The sequence below is a fragment of the Pangasianodon hypophthalmus genome, chromosome 3 (genome assembly GCF_027358585.1).
Source record: "Pangasianodon hypophthalmus isolate fPanHyp1 chromosome 3, fPanHyp1.pri, whole genome shotgun sequence".
Classification (NCBI taxonomy): Eukaryota; Metazoa; Chordata; class Actinopteri; order Siluriformes; family Pangasiidae; genus Pangasianodon; species Pangasianodon hypophthalmus.
In genome coordinates, this window is record NC_069712.1 from 24,178,580 (window position 1) to 24,193,347 (window position 14,768).

Genomic DNA, 14,768 nt, shown 5'->3' on the forward strand with positions numbered 1-14,768 from the left:
TGAATGTGTACCTGGAGCCATCTATGGTGATTGCTAGTCTAGCCAGGTAGTATAGGCTGTAGCTTATACCTGCATCTCGCAGTTTGGCTTTCACCGGGTTAAATACAGCTCACAGTTTGCCGACTTCTGGGCTCTCATCGGGGAAAATATGCATGGGGGACCCTTTGTAGTGGAGACATCCTTTGCTCCTGGATAGTTTTAAGATCTTTTCCCTGTCAGAGAAGTAGTGAAAGCAAGATATCATGGACCAGGGCCTTTCTCCTGCCTTTGGTTTTGGAGCCAGGGATCTATGTGCACGATCTGTCCTTATAGAAGTGTCCCCCAAATTATCAGCTCTGAACAGCGGCTGATAGCAGCTCCATGGTGAACCGGGTTGGATTTCTAGCTTTGGCCCTTCCGTAATGCTGACGAATCTCAGATTCTGTTTCTGGCTGCGATTCTCAAAGTCCATACATTTTTCATGTATTTTTTGTGTTCCTTCATCATAGAGTCTCGAAATTGTTCTAAACCAATCACTCGGTTCATTGTATCACCTAAAGATTTCCCCATCTCTACACATTCACTCATAGAATCTGTGTGCACTTTATGCAGAGAAGCTAAATCCGCAGAGATTTCTTTGAAAAAAGTGCATGAATATCTGCTTTTGCCTCTTCCCGAATAGATAAAATACTTCTCCTTATTCCTTGGTGTAAGTTCTCAATTTGTGACTTAATATCACTAGCAATGGCTTCTCAGTGTGACTGAAGCTCGGCCCTGAGTATTTTTAGTGAAATGGGTGATCTGCCATTTTTTTTTCCCCGCTGCTCTCTGCCATGGTATTTCTCAAGAGTTTCGGTGTAATTGTTTAGATGGGTTCTGTTTCATGTCCAAGAGCACTGCTTAAGACATCTGAACAAGTAATCTGGGTTATTTTGATAGATTGGCTGGTCTGAATGACGATAACTGGTTGTTAATTAGAGGAGCTCCCTTCTTTGCTGCTTACTTAATGAGGGCGGAAGCAGAAGTACCCACTTTTCTACTTTACGTGCAGGACAATCCTCTAGGGGGACATCTAGGGAGGTTGAAGACACTGCTGAGGGTGTTGGAGGTTGCCTGCTGGCCCACTGTCCATAAAGACTGGGAGTATGTCAAACACTGTACTGTCTGCCAGAGGTACAAACCAGACAACACCAAACCCAGTGGTCTTTTCCAGAGCATCGATGTCACCGAGCAAAGACACTCCCTGGGGATTGATTTGATGGGGCCGCTCTTTACCAGTTTAAAAAAAAAACAAAACACCTACTTCTTGGTCATTGTGGACTGCTTTACCAAATGGGTGGAAATGTTCCCCCTGAGAGACAGCAAAACCTCACATTCTGAAAGTCTTCAGGGAAGAATTTTTCACTCGCTAGGGAGTGCCAAAATACTTGATTTCAGAAAGAGGTCCACAATTCACTTCAACCCTCCTGGCTGACCTCTGCAAGGCTTGAAGAAGCATCCAAAAACTCACTACTAGTTACAATTCACAGACAAACCTGACTGAAAGAGTAAACCAGACATTAAAAACCATGATTGCATCATATGTCGTAACTCAACACCATACCTGGGACCAGTGGCTCCTGGAGTTTTGCTTTGCCATCAAAACAGCCAAACAAGAAACCATGGGAAAAACACCAGCGGAACTCATGATGGGCAGACAGATTAAGGGCTCACTGGAAAGACTGATAAACAGGACACCCTCACCAGACCAGTCTCCTTACTCTCTGGTTGAATGACAACATCATGGGGGAGGAGGTAAAATGCAGAATGCACCAGAGTGCACCAGGCCAGACAAGCCAGATGCTACAATGCCCAGAGGAAAGATGCGCACTTCCAGCCAGTAGCTCTGGTCTGGCTTCAGACTCACCCCCTCTCCAGTCCCTCAACCAAATTCTCTGCTAAGCTAGTGCCCAAGTGGGAGGGTCCATCTGAAGTTATCAAAGAATTAGGGCCAGTAAATTACACTGCTTGTTGGGGCAACCCACCTAAGCGAGATGTTCTTAATGTTGTTAATCTAAAGCACTATTACGGGCTGCTCCCTCCGATGCTGCTGGCTGGGTGGGGGCGTCTATATATAGACGCCCCCACCCAGCCAGCACAGCCACATAAGGGGCTCAATATATATACATTCCAACACACAGGTTTATGTAATAATGTGACAGCATGTTAATAATTGTTACTGTTCACTGCTTGTGCTTCATTTGCCCCAAAAATCAGCAGCTTCTGGTCAGGTCTGCATTCTTGCAATAGTTCGCGAGACTTCCTGTCACGTGAGACCACATGCCCCCAGGCAGAAGTAGGAAGTACTGTTTGTTTGCCATAAATGGAGCTGGTATGCTGGCACAAAGAGAATCTTTTTTCCTCTACTTTGTTCTTGCCTCCTGAGTGATTGCTGCCGATACAGGATACTTTTTTCCTTCTTCCCTTTGCTGCCGCTGGAATATCTCAGGACTGAGTTCACGCAGGGATTATTCTCCAGGGAAGGATTCCCCCGGTATCGAACTTTTAGCTGGAGTAATGCTACCGAGGACACGCCAAGCCGTTAAGAGCACTCCAGTGATACTGTTAATTATACATAGGACTTTTGGAACTTGAAAGACTCCTCTTGTTTGTGTAATCTCAGTGGTGTTACTACCAAGCGTTACACTATCATAGCCAGCATTAACTTTTTCAGCAATTTGTGCTACAGTAGCTCTTCTGTGGGATTGGACCAGACGGGGTAGCCTTCGCTCCCCATGCACATCGATGAGCCTTGGGCGTGCATGACCTTGTACCCACTTTTGGTAGGTACTAACCACTGCATACTGGGAACACCCCACAAGACCTGCTTTTTTTGGAGATGCTCTTGTCAAAAGTTCTTTGGCCCTTGTCAAAGTCGCTCAGATATTTATGCTTGCCCATTTTTCCTGCATCCAACACGTCGACGTTGAGAATTGACTGTTCACTTGCTGCCTAAAATATCCAAATTATTGTTTCCTGATAGGTGATTGGCTGATTGTGTATCACTCTCTATATATATATACAGTCAGTTCCGGAAGTATTTGGACAATGACAGAATTTTTGTGATTTTGCCTTTGTACACCACCACAATGGATTTGAAATAAAACAATTAAGATGTGATTGAAGTGCAGACTTTCAGCTTTATTTTAAGAGGTTCCACAAAAATATACCATTTACCATTTAGGAATTACAGCCATTTTAAGCAAAGTACTACCATTTTTAGAGGCTCAAAGGTATTTGGACAATTGACTGACAAGAAGTTAATTGACAAGGTGCGGTCCATTCCCTCATTACTTCAAGACAATTGAAGCAGATAAAAGGTCTGGAGTTGATACCAGGTATTGAGTTGGCATTTGGCAGCTGTTCGACTGGAGCTACCAATATGAAGTCCAAGGAGATCTCAATGCAAGTGAAGGAGGCCATCATTAGGATGAAAAAAACAACATAAATCTATAAGAGAGATAGCAAAAACCTTAGGTGTGGCCAAATCAATAGTCGGGTACATTCTTAAAAAGAAAGAAAGCACTGGTGAGCTCAACAACATCGAAAGGCCTGAAATACCATGGAAGACAACTAAAGTGAATGGTCACAGAATCCTTTCATTGGTGAAGAAAAACCCCTTCACAACATCAACAGAAGTCAAGAATTCTCTGGAGAAGGTAGGCGTATCATTGTCAAAATCTACAATTAAGAGATGCCTTCATGAATGTAAATACAGAGGGCTTACAACAAGGTGCCAAACCACTGGTAACATTCAAGAACAGGAAAGCCAGATTAGATTTTGCCAGAAAACATCTAAAAATGCCTCCCATTTTCTGGAATAACATTTGTTGGACAGATGAAACCAAGATTAACTTGTACCAGAATGATGGAAAGAGAAAAGTATGGTGAAAGAAAGGAGCAGCTCATGATCCAAAGTATAGCACATCATGTGTCAACGTGGTGGAGTTAGTGTTATGGCATAGGCATGTATGGCTGCCAGTGGAACAGGCACACTGGTGTTTATTGATGATAAATTATTGACTGCTGGATACTGACTGCTGACAGAAGTAGCAAGATGAATTCTGAGGTGTACAGGGCTATACTCTGCTCACATTCAGCCAAATGCTACAAAACTGATAGAACGCCGCTTCACAGTGCAGGTGGATAATTATTCTAAACATACTGCGAATGCAACTCAAGACTGGAATATTCTTCAATGGCTAAGTCAGTCGCCTGATCTCAACCAAATAGAGCATGCTTTTCAGTTACTGAAGACAAGACTGAAGGCCGAAAGACCCACAAACAAGCAGCAACTGAAGGTGGCTGCAGTGAAGACCTGGCAAAGCATCTCCAGGGAGGAAACTCAGAATTTGAGTTTTGAAAACATGGGCTCCAGACTTCAGGCAGTGATTGACTGTGAAGGATTTTCATCCAAGTATTAAATTTATGGTTATGTTTACAATTATGTCACTTTGTCCAAATACCTTTGAGCCCCTGTACATGGAGGTACTTTGTTGAAAATGGCTGTAATTCGTAAATGGTAAATGCCATATTTTCTGTGGAACCTCTTAAAGCTGAAAGTGGTGGTGTATAAAGGCAAAATCACAAAAACTCTGTCATTGTCCAAATACTTCCGGACCTGACTGTATGTGTATTTTATTTATTTATTTATTTATATATTTATATATATATATGTGTGTATATATATATATATATATATATACACACCGATCAGCCATAACATTATGACCACCTGCCTAATATTGTGTTGGTCCGCCTTTTGCTGCCAAAACAGCCCTGACTTGTCGAGGCATGGACTCCACTAGATCCCTGAAGGTGTGCTGTGGTATCTGGCACAAAGACTTTAACAGCAGATCCTTTAAGTCCTGTAAGTTGCGAGGTGGGTCCTCCATGGATCGGACTTGATGGCCAGCACAACCCACAGATGTTCGATTGGATTGAGATCTGGGGAGTTTGGAGGCCAAGTCAACACCTTGAACTTTTTGTCTTGTTGCTTGAACCATTCCTGAACAATTTTTACAGTGTGGCAGGGCGCATTATGCTGCCGAAAGACGTCACTTCCATTAGGGAATATGAATATGAAGGGGTGTACCTGGTCTGCAACAATGTTTAGGTAGGTGGTATGTGTCAAAATAGCGTCCACATGAATGCCAGGACCCAAAGTTTCCCAGCAGAACATTGCCCAGAGCATCACACTGTCACAGGTAAACGCTACACACGCACCCGGCCTTCGAAATGATGTAAAAGAAAATGTGATTTATCAGACCAGGCCACCTTCTTCCATTGCTCCGTGGTCCAGTTCTGATGCTCACCTGTCCATTGTAGGCACTTTTGGCAGTGGACAGAGGTCAGCATGGGCACTCTGACAGGTCTGTGGCTACACAGCCCCACACGCAGCAAGCTGCGATGCACTGTGTGTTCTGACACCTTTCTATCATAGCCAGAATTAACTTTTCAGCAATTTGTGCTACAATAGCTCTTCTGTGTGGTCAGACCAGACGGACTAGCCTTCATTCCCCACGCGCATCAGTGAGCCTTGGGCGCCCATGACCCTGTCGCTAGTTCACCGGTTGTCCTTCCTTGGACCACTTTTGGTAGGTACTAACCACTGCGTACCAGGAACACCCCACAAGGCCTGCCTTTTTAAAGATGCTCTGACCCAGTCATCTAGCCATCACAATTTGGCCATTGTCAAAGTCTCTATAATCCTTATGCTTGCCCATTTTTCCTGTTTCCAACACATCAACATCGAGAACAACTGGTCACTTGCTGCCTAATATAACTCAACCCTTGACAGGTGCTATTGTAACGTGATAATCAATATTATTCACCTGTGAGTGGTCATAATGCTATGGCTGATCGGTGTATGTATGTATGTGTATGTATAATATATATATATATAAAATGATATACTAACACACCAATCAGGTCCATACGTATTTGGACAGTGACACAATTTTCCTAATTTTGCTTGGTACACCACCACTATGGATTATTTGAAATGAAGCAATCAAGAGGTGATTTAAGTGTAGACTTTCAGCTTTAATACAAGAACTTTAACAAAAATATTGCACTGACCGTTTAGGAATTACAGCTGTTTTTTTTACATAGGCCCTCCAGTTTCACAGGCTCAAAAGTAATTGGAGAATTGACTGATAGGTCAACACCTGGCATTAAACTACTACTACTACTATCAGCGAGATAGCACAAACTTTAGCAGTGGCCAAATCAACAATTTGGTACATTCTTAAAAAGAAGGAATGAACTGGCAAGCTCAGCAACAACTAAAGTGGACGAATGCTGACTACTTCGATGTTGACCAAAAAAAAAAAAAAAACCTTTCACAACACCTAGCCAAGTCAAGAACACTCTGGAGGAAGCAGGTGTGTCATTGTCAACATCTACAATCAAGAGACACCTTCGTGAATGTACAGACGGTTTACCTCAAGATACAAACTAATGGTAACACTCAAGGACAGAAAGGCCAGATTAGACTTCTCTTAAAAAAAAAAAAAACCTCTAAAATAGCCTGACCAGTTCTGATGCAAGATTAACTTGTACCAGAATTATGGGAAGAGAAGAGTATGAAGAAGGACAGGAAGGGCTCATGTTCCAAAGCATACCACATCATCCATCAAATATGTGGAAGCAGTGTTATGGCATAGGCATGTATGGCTGCCAGTGGAACTGGGTCACTGGTGTTTATTGATGATGTGACTGCTGATAGAAATAGCAGGAGGAATTCTGAAGCGAATAGAACTGTACTTTCTTCTCAAAAAATGCTGCAAAACTGATAGGACGGCGTGTCACACTACAGATGGATAATAACCCAAAACATACAGTGAAAGCAACCCAAGGGTCTTTTGGCAAATAAATTAAATGTTCTAAAATGTCTGATGACCTCAACCCAATTGACCACTTACTTGAAGACAAAACTGAAGGCAGAAAGACCCACAAACAAGCAGCAGCTGAAGGCAGCTGCAGTAAAGGCCTGGCAAAGCGTCTCAAGGGAGGACACTCAGCATTTGGTGATGACCATGGGTTCCAGACTTCAGGCAAGTAGAGAAACAGGATAGTGTGCGCACATCCAAATGTTTTATTTGTTGTTTTTTTTAAACCAGGTATATGGCCAAAGAATCTAAATAAATCATGGAAGGAAAAAGGGACAGGACATTGCTATAATGCTCTCAAAACATTTTAATAATAAATAGAGCAGACAACATTTTGACCATGGCGGTCTGCGTCAAGCAGTAGAAGTCCTGAAAATGCTTAAATAGATACAACCTGACAATGGGCATAGACAACAAACAAGCAAACAGTTATCCAATGAAAAACTCCAGAAAATAAATCATCCTCTCCAGTATAATATAATCACCAGTGAATCCCAAAACATCCAACAATTAAATGACATCAACACAAAAAAAACAAACAATATCTAAGCCAATATATATAATCAACATAAGAATTACACATAAATTAATACAAACATATCCATAGAAGCAAAGACCAATATCATAAAGACCAATTTTACAGCTTAAATAATTCATTCATTATTCATCATTCATTCATTAATTCATTAAGGAATCAAAAAAATGTTTTAATTCAAAATCTAAACCAAGTCCTTTCTGAGACAAAGTTTGATGTGTGCATATAGATCGGTTCTCTCTGTAAAAGTAATTTATTAGTGTCACCACCTCTTCTTGATATCTTAACCTGTTCAATCCTTCTGTATCATAGAGTAGACAAATTATGTTTCATTTGATTAAAATGGACAGCAATGGCATTCTTTTGGTCATTTAAACACGTTACTTCTATGTTCACCAATCCATGTTTTTAAACTCAGTTGACTTTTTCCTATATAGGCCAAACCACAAGGAAATTTAATCATATAAATGACATTTTTAGTATTGCATGAAATGACTCTTTTGATTCATTTGTTGTCTCGAATGAGGATGACTTAAAACATGACATTTTGTTATGAAATTGCATTGTGCACACTGTCCACATCTGTGTGATCAGCCCTAACAGCCAACTGTCATATATTGGGTGCATGCTTATACACTGTTTGTGGGAGTTCCTTACGAAAACGACTCATTACAGGATCAGAACTAACAATATATCAATACTTCTGTATAATTTTTTTCAAATTCTTTTCAACTTAAAGGCGAGAATTGAATAATGATTATTTTTAGACTCCGCCCATTTTATACTGAGGCATTCATTTTGTATTCTCAAAAAGGGCAGCTGCCTTTTTAATCCAACTTGATACATGTCACCTTTCTTGAAACCTCTGAGTCATATAATTACATTGTTTTCTATATGCTTCATTGAAACTACAAATATGACGTATCCTGTGAAACTGATTAATCTGTAAGCTTCTCTTTAGACGGGTCGGGTGGAAACCTATAGTATTTCTATCTGTCTTTTTTTTTTTTTTTTTTTTTTTTTTTATAATAAAGATCAGTTATTAATAATTTTTTCGAATTATTTTCAACCTAAAGGCGAGTATTGAATAATGCAAGTCAAACGATTATTTTTAGACTCCACACGTGTTATATTGAGGATTTCATTTTGTATTCTCTAAAAGAGCAGCTGCCTTTTTTATCCAACTGGATACATATCCCCTTTCTTGAAACCTCTGAGGCAAATAATTACATTGTTTTCTATATGCTTCATCAAATCTACAAATATGACGTATCCTGTGAAACTGATTAATCTGTAAGCTTCTCTTTAGATGGGTCGGATGGAAACCTACGGTATTTCTATCCGTCGTTTTTTTTTTTTTTTTATAAAGATCAGTTATTCTACACACATCTATGTACAAAAACACCAACATATAAGTTGGCATAATTAGGAGCCATAGTACTCCCCATTGCTGTTCCCTTGATCTGCAAATAAAAATCATACTTGTACATAAAGAAATTCTTCGTAATTGCCAATCTAGCAAGTTCCTTAATACAGTCAATACCAACAGTTTTATTACAAAAACGATCATGTAGAAAAAAATCAATAGCATCAACACGTCCATCATGGGGAATATTAGTATACAGAGACTCAATACCTAAACTGACAAGATATATATCATTTGGCAATTGTACAGATTTCAATATCTTAATCATATCCATAGAGTCCTGCAGATATGAGGGAAGGCTTGTAACAAAATGATTTTAAGAAAAAAAAAATCAATAAAAGTCAATATTTTTTCAGTAAGTGAACCAATTTCTGCTATAATAGGTCTACTAGGTGGTTTAAGAATATATTTCTGTATCTTAGGTAGTATATATATAAAACTGGGGTTATTGCAAAGTCAACCTTCAGCAAATGAAATTCATTCTTAGTAATGTATTCTCTCTCAAATATGATAACACCTCATGTATTTCGCTTTTAAAAGATGTTGTGCGATCAGAAGGTAATTTAATGTAAAAGACAGAATTATCCAATTGTCTTTGAATTTCTTGGTCATAATCATACGAATCCATAACTACTATTGAACCGCCCTTATCAGCAGGATTTACCACCAACGATTTATTTTTTAATTCAAATAGGGCATCTCCTTGTTCTTTAGACAGATTATTAAAAACTTTATAATTACGTTTATTAAAAATTTGACTAGCATCTCTTTGTACTCATTGGTAATATGTTTCCAAAGAAGAATTTAGATTTTTGAGTGGGATGAATGTAGATTTACCTCAAAAAAATTTACATGGTCTAGAAGACATAGAAGAAGTAGTAGCAACTAAAGGACTCGCAGTATTCGTAATTGACGAAGAAATGTAAGGATGTTCATTACCCAAAGGAGAGACGAGCTCAACATGACTAGAAAAAAATTCCTTCAAATGGAATTTTCTAAAAAATTTGAAAATCCACATAAGTATTAAATTCATTACAGAATGTTGTCGGCACAAAGGATAAACCTTTTTCAAGAGCTGTAAGGCATACTAAAAATATGGGTTTGCAAGAAAGATTCACAACATTTTCACCTGTTATCTGCGATAGGTATTGTGGCCTGTCACATAGATGATTTTTTCTTACCCCATCTGTATTTTTTCTTCTTTCTGTGGCCTGGGTCTGAGAATGCGATGAGTTCCACCCCAAGGGGGCCCTCTAAAAAACATGAGGCAGACCCTGTACTATAATGTTCAGAGTTGGTATCATTATCTGATGTCAGCCACACAGTCTCATCCAATTTAGAGGTATACTGCCAGTCACCACGGGTGGTTTTTGGGTGTCTCCAGGTATAAACTCTATTTTGACGATCATCTGTATCTCTGTGAAATTTTTTCTTCTTAACTGCTTTAATTTCAGATTCAAGTTTCTTTTGACTTTCCTCACATTCGACCAAAATATTCTTTAATCTTTCTTTGTTGGTGATTGTCTTCTCTAGAGCTTCACGAGTAGCTTTAATTTCATTCTGAGCACTTGTCAACTGATCAGTCATCTCTTGAATCAGTGAAGCCATCAAGTCAAATGAGCACTTGTTAGTGATCCCACACCACTTATCACAAAAAATAAAAAAAGAATTACTGAATCCCATCGTCGGTCCTTTTTGAATTCTAAGCCCCCATGGAATCTGTTTTTGTCGTAAATAATCACTTAATGTCACCGCATGCAAGAATAATTTTATTTCTCTATTCAAGAGTCAAGTGTCTTTTTAGGATCTCTTTTTTTCTGAGAAAACCCCTTGAATTAAAGCTTAAAGCCTACATTTCAATCACATCTTGATTGCTTCATTTCAAATCCACTGTGGTGGTGTACAGAGGCAAAATTATGAAATTATGTCAGTCCAAATACTTGTGGACATGACCGTATATGTAGACATATATACTGTGTGTGTGTGTGTGTATGTGTGTAAAAAAAAAAAAATTATATATATATATATATATATATATATATATATATATATATATAAAATATTGGTGTATATATGTGTGTGTGTGTGTGTATGTGTATATATATATATATATATATATATATATATGTATACATACACCAATTTTTTAAAATAGTTTGCATAGTTTCACTTCAAAAATCAACAAAATATGTAGTTTGACCAGGAGTGCCCAAACTTTTGCATACAACTGTATCTCAAGTAGGTATATGCAAATATTTTCACATGACAATAATTGCTTATCCTTTTATTGAGGTTTTTGATGGTGACAGTATTGTATCAAAAATTAATTCACTGATATAGCTAGTGTACTTCCGTGTCTGTGTAGGTTTGCTCCAGGTTCTTCCCATTTCCCAAAAACGTGCGAGCAGGAGGATCTGCTACAGTAAATTGCCCCTAGGTGTGAATGAATGTGAGAGTGTGTGTGTGTGTGTGTGTGTGTGTGTGTGTGCGCGCATGGTGCCTTGTGATGGACTGGGGTCCCATCCAGGCTGTGTCCCTGTGTTCAGGGTTCCTGCAATAGGCTCTGGATCCCCTGCAATCCTGACCATGATAAAATGGTTACTAAAGATGAATGAATGATATTCTAATGATTAACTAATGGCAGCAGGTCTGCAAGCTACATGCAGTGTCTGTCAGGTTGTATTATGGTAACGAGCTTTTAAACATAGGAACAACTAGCACATACAACTCTTACACCAAAAATTAAGTCTCAACATATTCATCAGTCACAGAATGTACACTCTACTTTTGTGTGTGTGTGTGGATGGGTGTGGGTGTGGATGGGTGTGGGTGTGGATGGAGGGATGAACCCCCTGTGTGCGTGTGTGGGCATATTTTCATCCCATGGTGGGGACCAAATGTCCTCACATAATAAGAATGTGATATTTAACCTGCTGACATTTGACTGCCAAAACAGCAAAGCATTAATTAGCTTCATTAATAATTATGCCAGTGGAAGGTCCTCACAAGGATAGTAAGACCTATATGTGCGTGTGTGCATGTATGAGCGCAGGTCAAGCCATGGGTGGCACTTTGAGTGCAGTAGCATCCATAGTGGATCTGGCTGCAGCAAGTGATGTGACCAGCAGTGCATTGGCTTACTTCCTTACTGCTGACGTCTTCATTCTTCTCTGCATCATCATGTACCTGGTGCTGCCCAAACTGGCCTACTCCAGGTGTGTAAACCTCCATTTCCATGTTATTGAGGGAATACCTTTGTGTTGCTGTCTTTTCAAAAGAAAACTTACAAACTAAAAACATTTCAACATGTCAAATGTATATAGTTCTCCCAGAAAGCACACAGTTAAACTGAAAACTGAAAGGCATATTATCTTAACACCTTAGTTTGTCATTAATCAGTACAAGTCACAGTAACAGCTCTTGAATACCAAGTATGTCACTTTATGGACTTGGCCTGTAGTTCACACTCTTCAGTTCTATTCTGTTCTAAATTATGATAGCTACGGGGGAGGTAGGGGGAGAGAGAGAGAGAGAGAGAGAGAGAGAGCATGTCTGCTAAAGTGAGAGTGGAATAAGGAAGCATAGCCTTAGCATCATGCTTAGTTTCAACCATGTGTGGTCAGCAAGAACACTTAGTAGCACTTGATTTAAGTGTCATGCAAAGTATGTGGAATCTTGACATTACAATATGCAGGTCAGTAGATGAATTTCATGAATGAGCAACAGTTTCAGCTTCAGTTTCAGTTTAATTTATTTATATAGCACATTTAATAACGACAAAGCCGACCAAAGTGCTGCACAGAGAAGTAGAGTTAAACTAATGGCAATAAAACAAAGAAGATAAAAGGAAACACAAGTAATACACAACACTAAATATACACACAATAAAATTGTATACAGCAGTTACTCCAGCCTACTTTAAAAAGATATGTCTTAAGATTTAAAAACCTGAACAGAAGTGTCCGATCTCAAGCAAAAAGGCAAATTATTCCACAACTGAGGTGCTGCCACTGAAAATGCCCGATCCCCCTTAAGTTTTAAGCGTGTCTTAGGTACAGACAACAACAGAGTGTTTGATGACCTTAAAGACCTGTTGGTCTGATGATGGGAGAGAAGATCAGATAAGTAGTTTGGTGCCAAGCCTGACAGGGACTTATAAACAAACAGTAATACCTTGAACTGGATTCTATATTCAATGGGAAGCTAGTGCAAACCAGCCAAAACAGGAGTAATATTTTCCCTCTTCCTAGTCCTTGTTAAAAGTCTGGCCACAGCATTTTGGACCAACTGAAGGCAAGACAGACAAGATTGAGTATACAGTATACCTAAATACAGTGAATTACAGTAATCCAGTCTAGATGAGATAAATGCGCGGATAACGGTTTCTAAGTCCCTGAACGAAAGAAAATATTTATTTTTGGCGATCATCCTAAGCTGAAAAAATGCTGATTTGACAACTGAGTTTATTTGTTTGTCAAATTTAAGTGCCGGGTCAAAAATAACTCCCAAATTTCTTGCATGGTTACCTACAGTGTTAGTTATAGGAGCCAAGGTCTTTGAGAGGATGTGGGCAAAATCCGGACATCCAAAAACTAACACTTCAGTCTTAGAATCATTTAATTGAAGGAAGTTATCCGCCATCCACCTTTCAACTTCACTCAAACAATCAAGTAATGGCTGGAGAGATGTATTCTCGTCAGACGTAACTGGGAGATAAAGCTGTATGTCATCTGCATAACAATGATACAATGCCTACGAAAAATATTAGCCAATGGAAGGAGATAGAGGGAAAACAAAACAGGGCCTAAAACGGATCCCTGTGGGACACCGCATGTACATGCAGCAGAGGAGGAAGTGAAGTTGTCAATTTCTACAGAAAACGTTCTCCCCTTAAAATAGGACGCAAACCAGTTTAAAGCTGTTCCCCTAATACCGACATACTGCTCAAGACGTTTCAGCAAAATAGAGTGATCGATGGTATCGAAAGCTGCACTTCGATCCAAGAGAACCAAAACGACACATTTTCCAGTATCAACAGCCAGTAACGGGTCACTTAACACTTTCAAAAGAGCAGATTCTGTGCTGTACTGAGCTCTGATCCCGGCCTGAAACCTATCTAATATGTCATTATTCTTTAAAAAGGAAGAGAGTTGATGAAAAACACCCTTCTCCAGTACCTTCGAAAGAAAAGGAAGCTTAGAAATAGGACGATAATTAGTTAAAACCAGTGGATCTAAAGTAGCCTTTTTAAGCACAGGCTGTATCACTGCGTGTTTAAAACATGATGGGACATAGCCACTAGTAAGACAACTGATAATTATAGACTGGATACATGGGCCAATAGTGTCCAATACTTCAACAATAAAAGATGAGGGAATAGGATCCAATGAACAATATGTAGGTTTCATATGACAGATAATATCTATTAGATAGGATAGGGACTCAGGCTCGAAGCTAGTTAGAGTAGCTAAATTACAGGAGTCGGCAAAAAAGACATTAACAGAATTTGAGATGTTAGAGCGAATATTTTGAATCTTAGTAATAAAAAACTCCAAGAATTCATTGCAAACTGCAGGAGACGCCTCTGGAAATGTAGTAGTAATAGGATTTAAAACCTTGTTGATAGTACTAAATAAGACTTTAGGTCTACCAGCATTGCTAGAAATCAGGTTGGAAAAATATGCTGATCTAGCAGTCTGTCACCTGACCGCAACCCCATTGAGCATACCTTTCACTTACTGAAGACAAAACTGAAGGCAGAAAGACCCACAAACAAGCAGCAACTGAAAGCAGCTGCAGTAAAGGCCTGGCGAAGCATCTCAAGGAGAAAACCTAGCATTTGGACAAACTAATATAATTGTAAATATAAGGATTATTTTTAGTACTTGGTGCCTGA

General features: G+C 39.3%; 1 protein-coding gene across 3 annotated transcripts in view; it reads left to right on the top strand.

The window, feature by feature from the left end:
• Positions 1–14,768, top strand: part of slc29a3 (solute carrier family 29 member 3) — a 44,170-nt gene that overhangs the window by 24,913 nt on the left and 4,489 nt on the right. For all 3 annotated transcript variants that reach the window (XM_053232387.1, XM_053232385.1, XM_053232386.1), the window contains exon 5: positions 11,925–12,087. In XM_053232387.1, the coding sequence (XP_053088362.1) occupies positions 11,925–12,087 (163 nt within the window). The remainder of the gene's footprint in view (positions 1–11,924; positions 12,088–14,768) is intronic.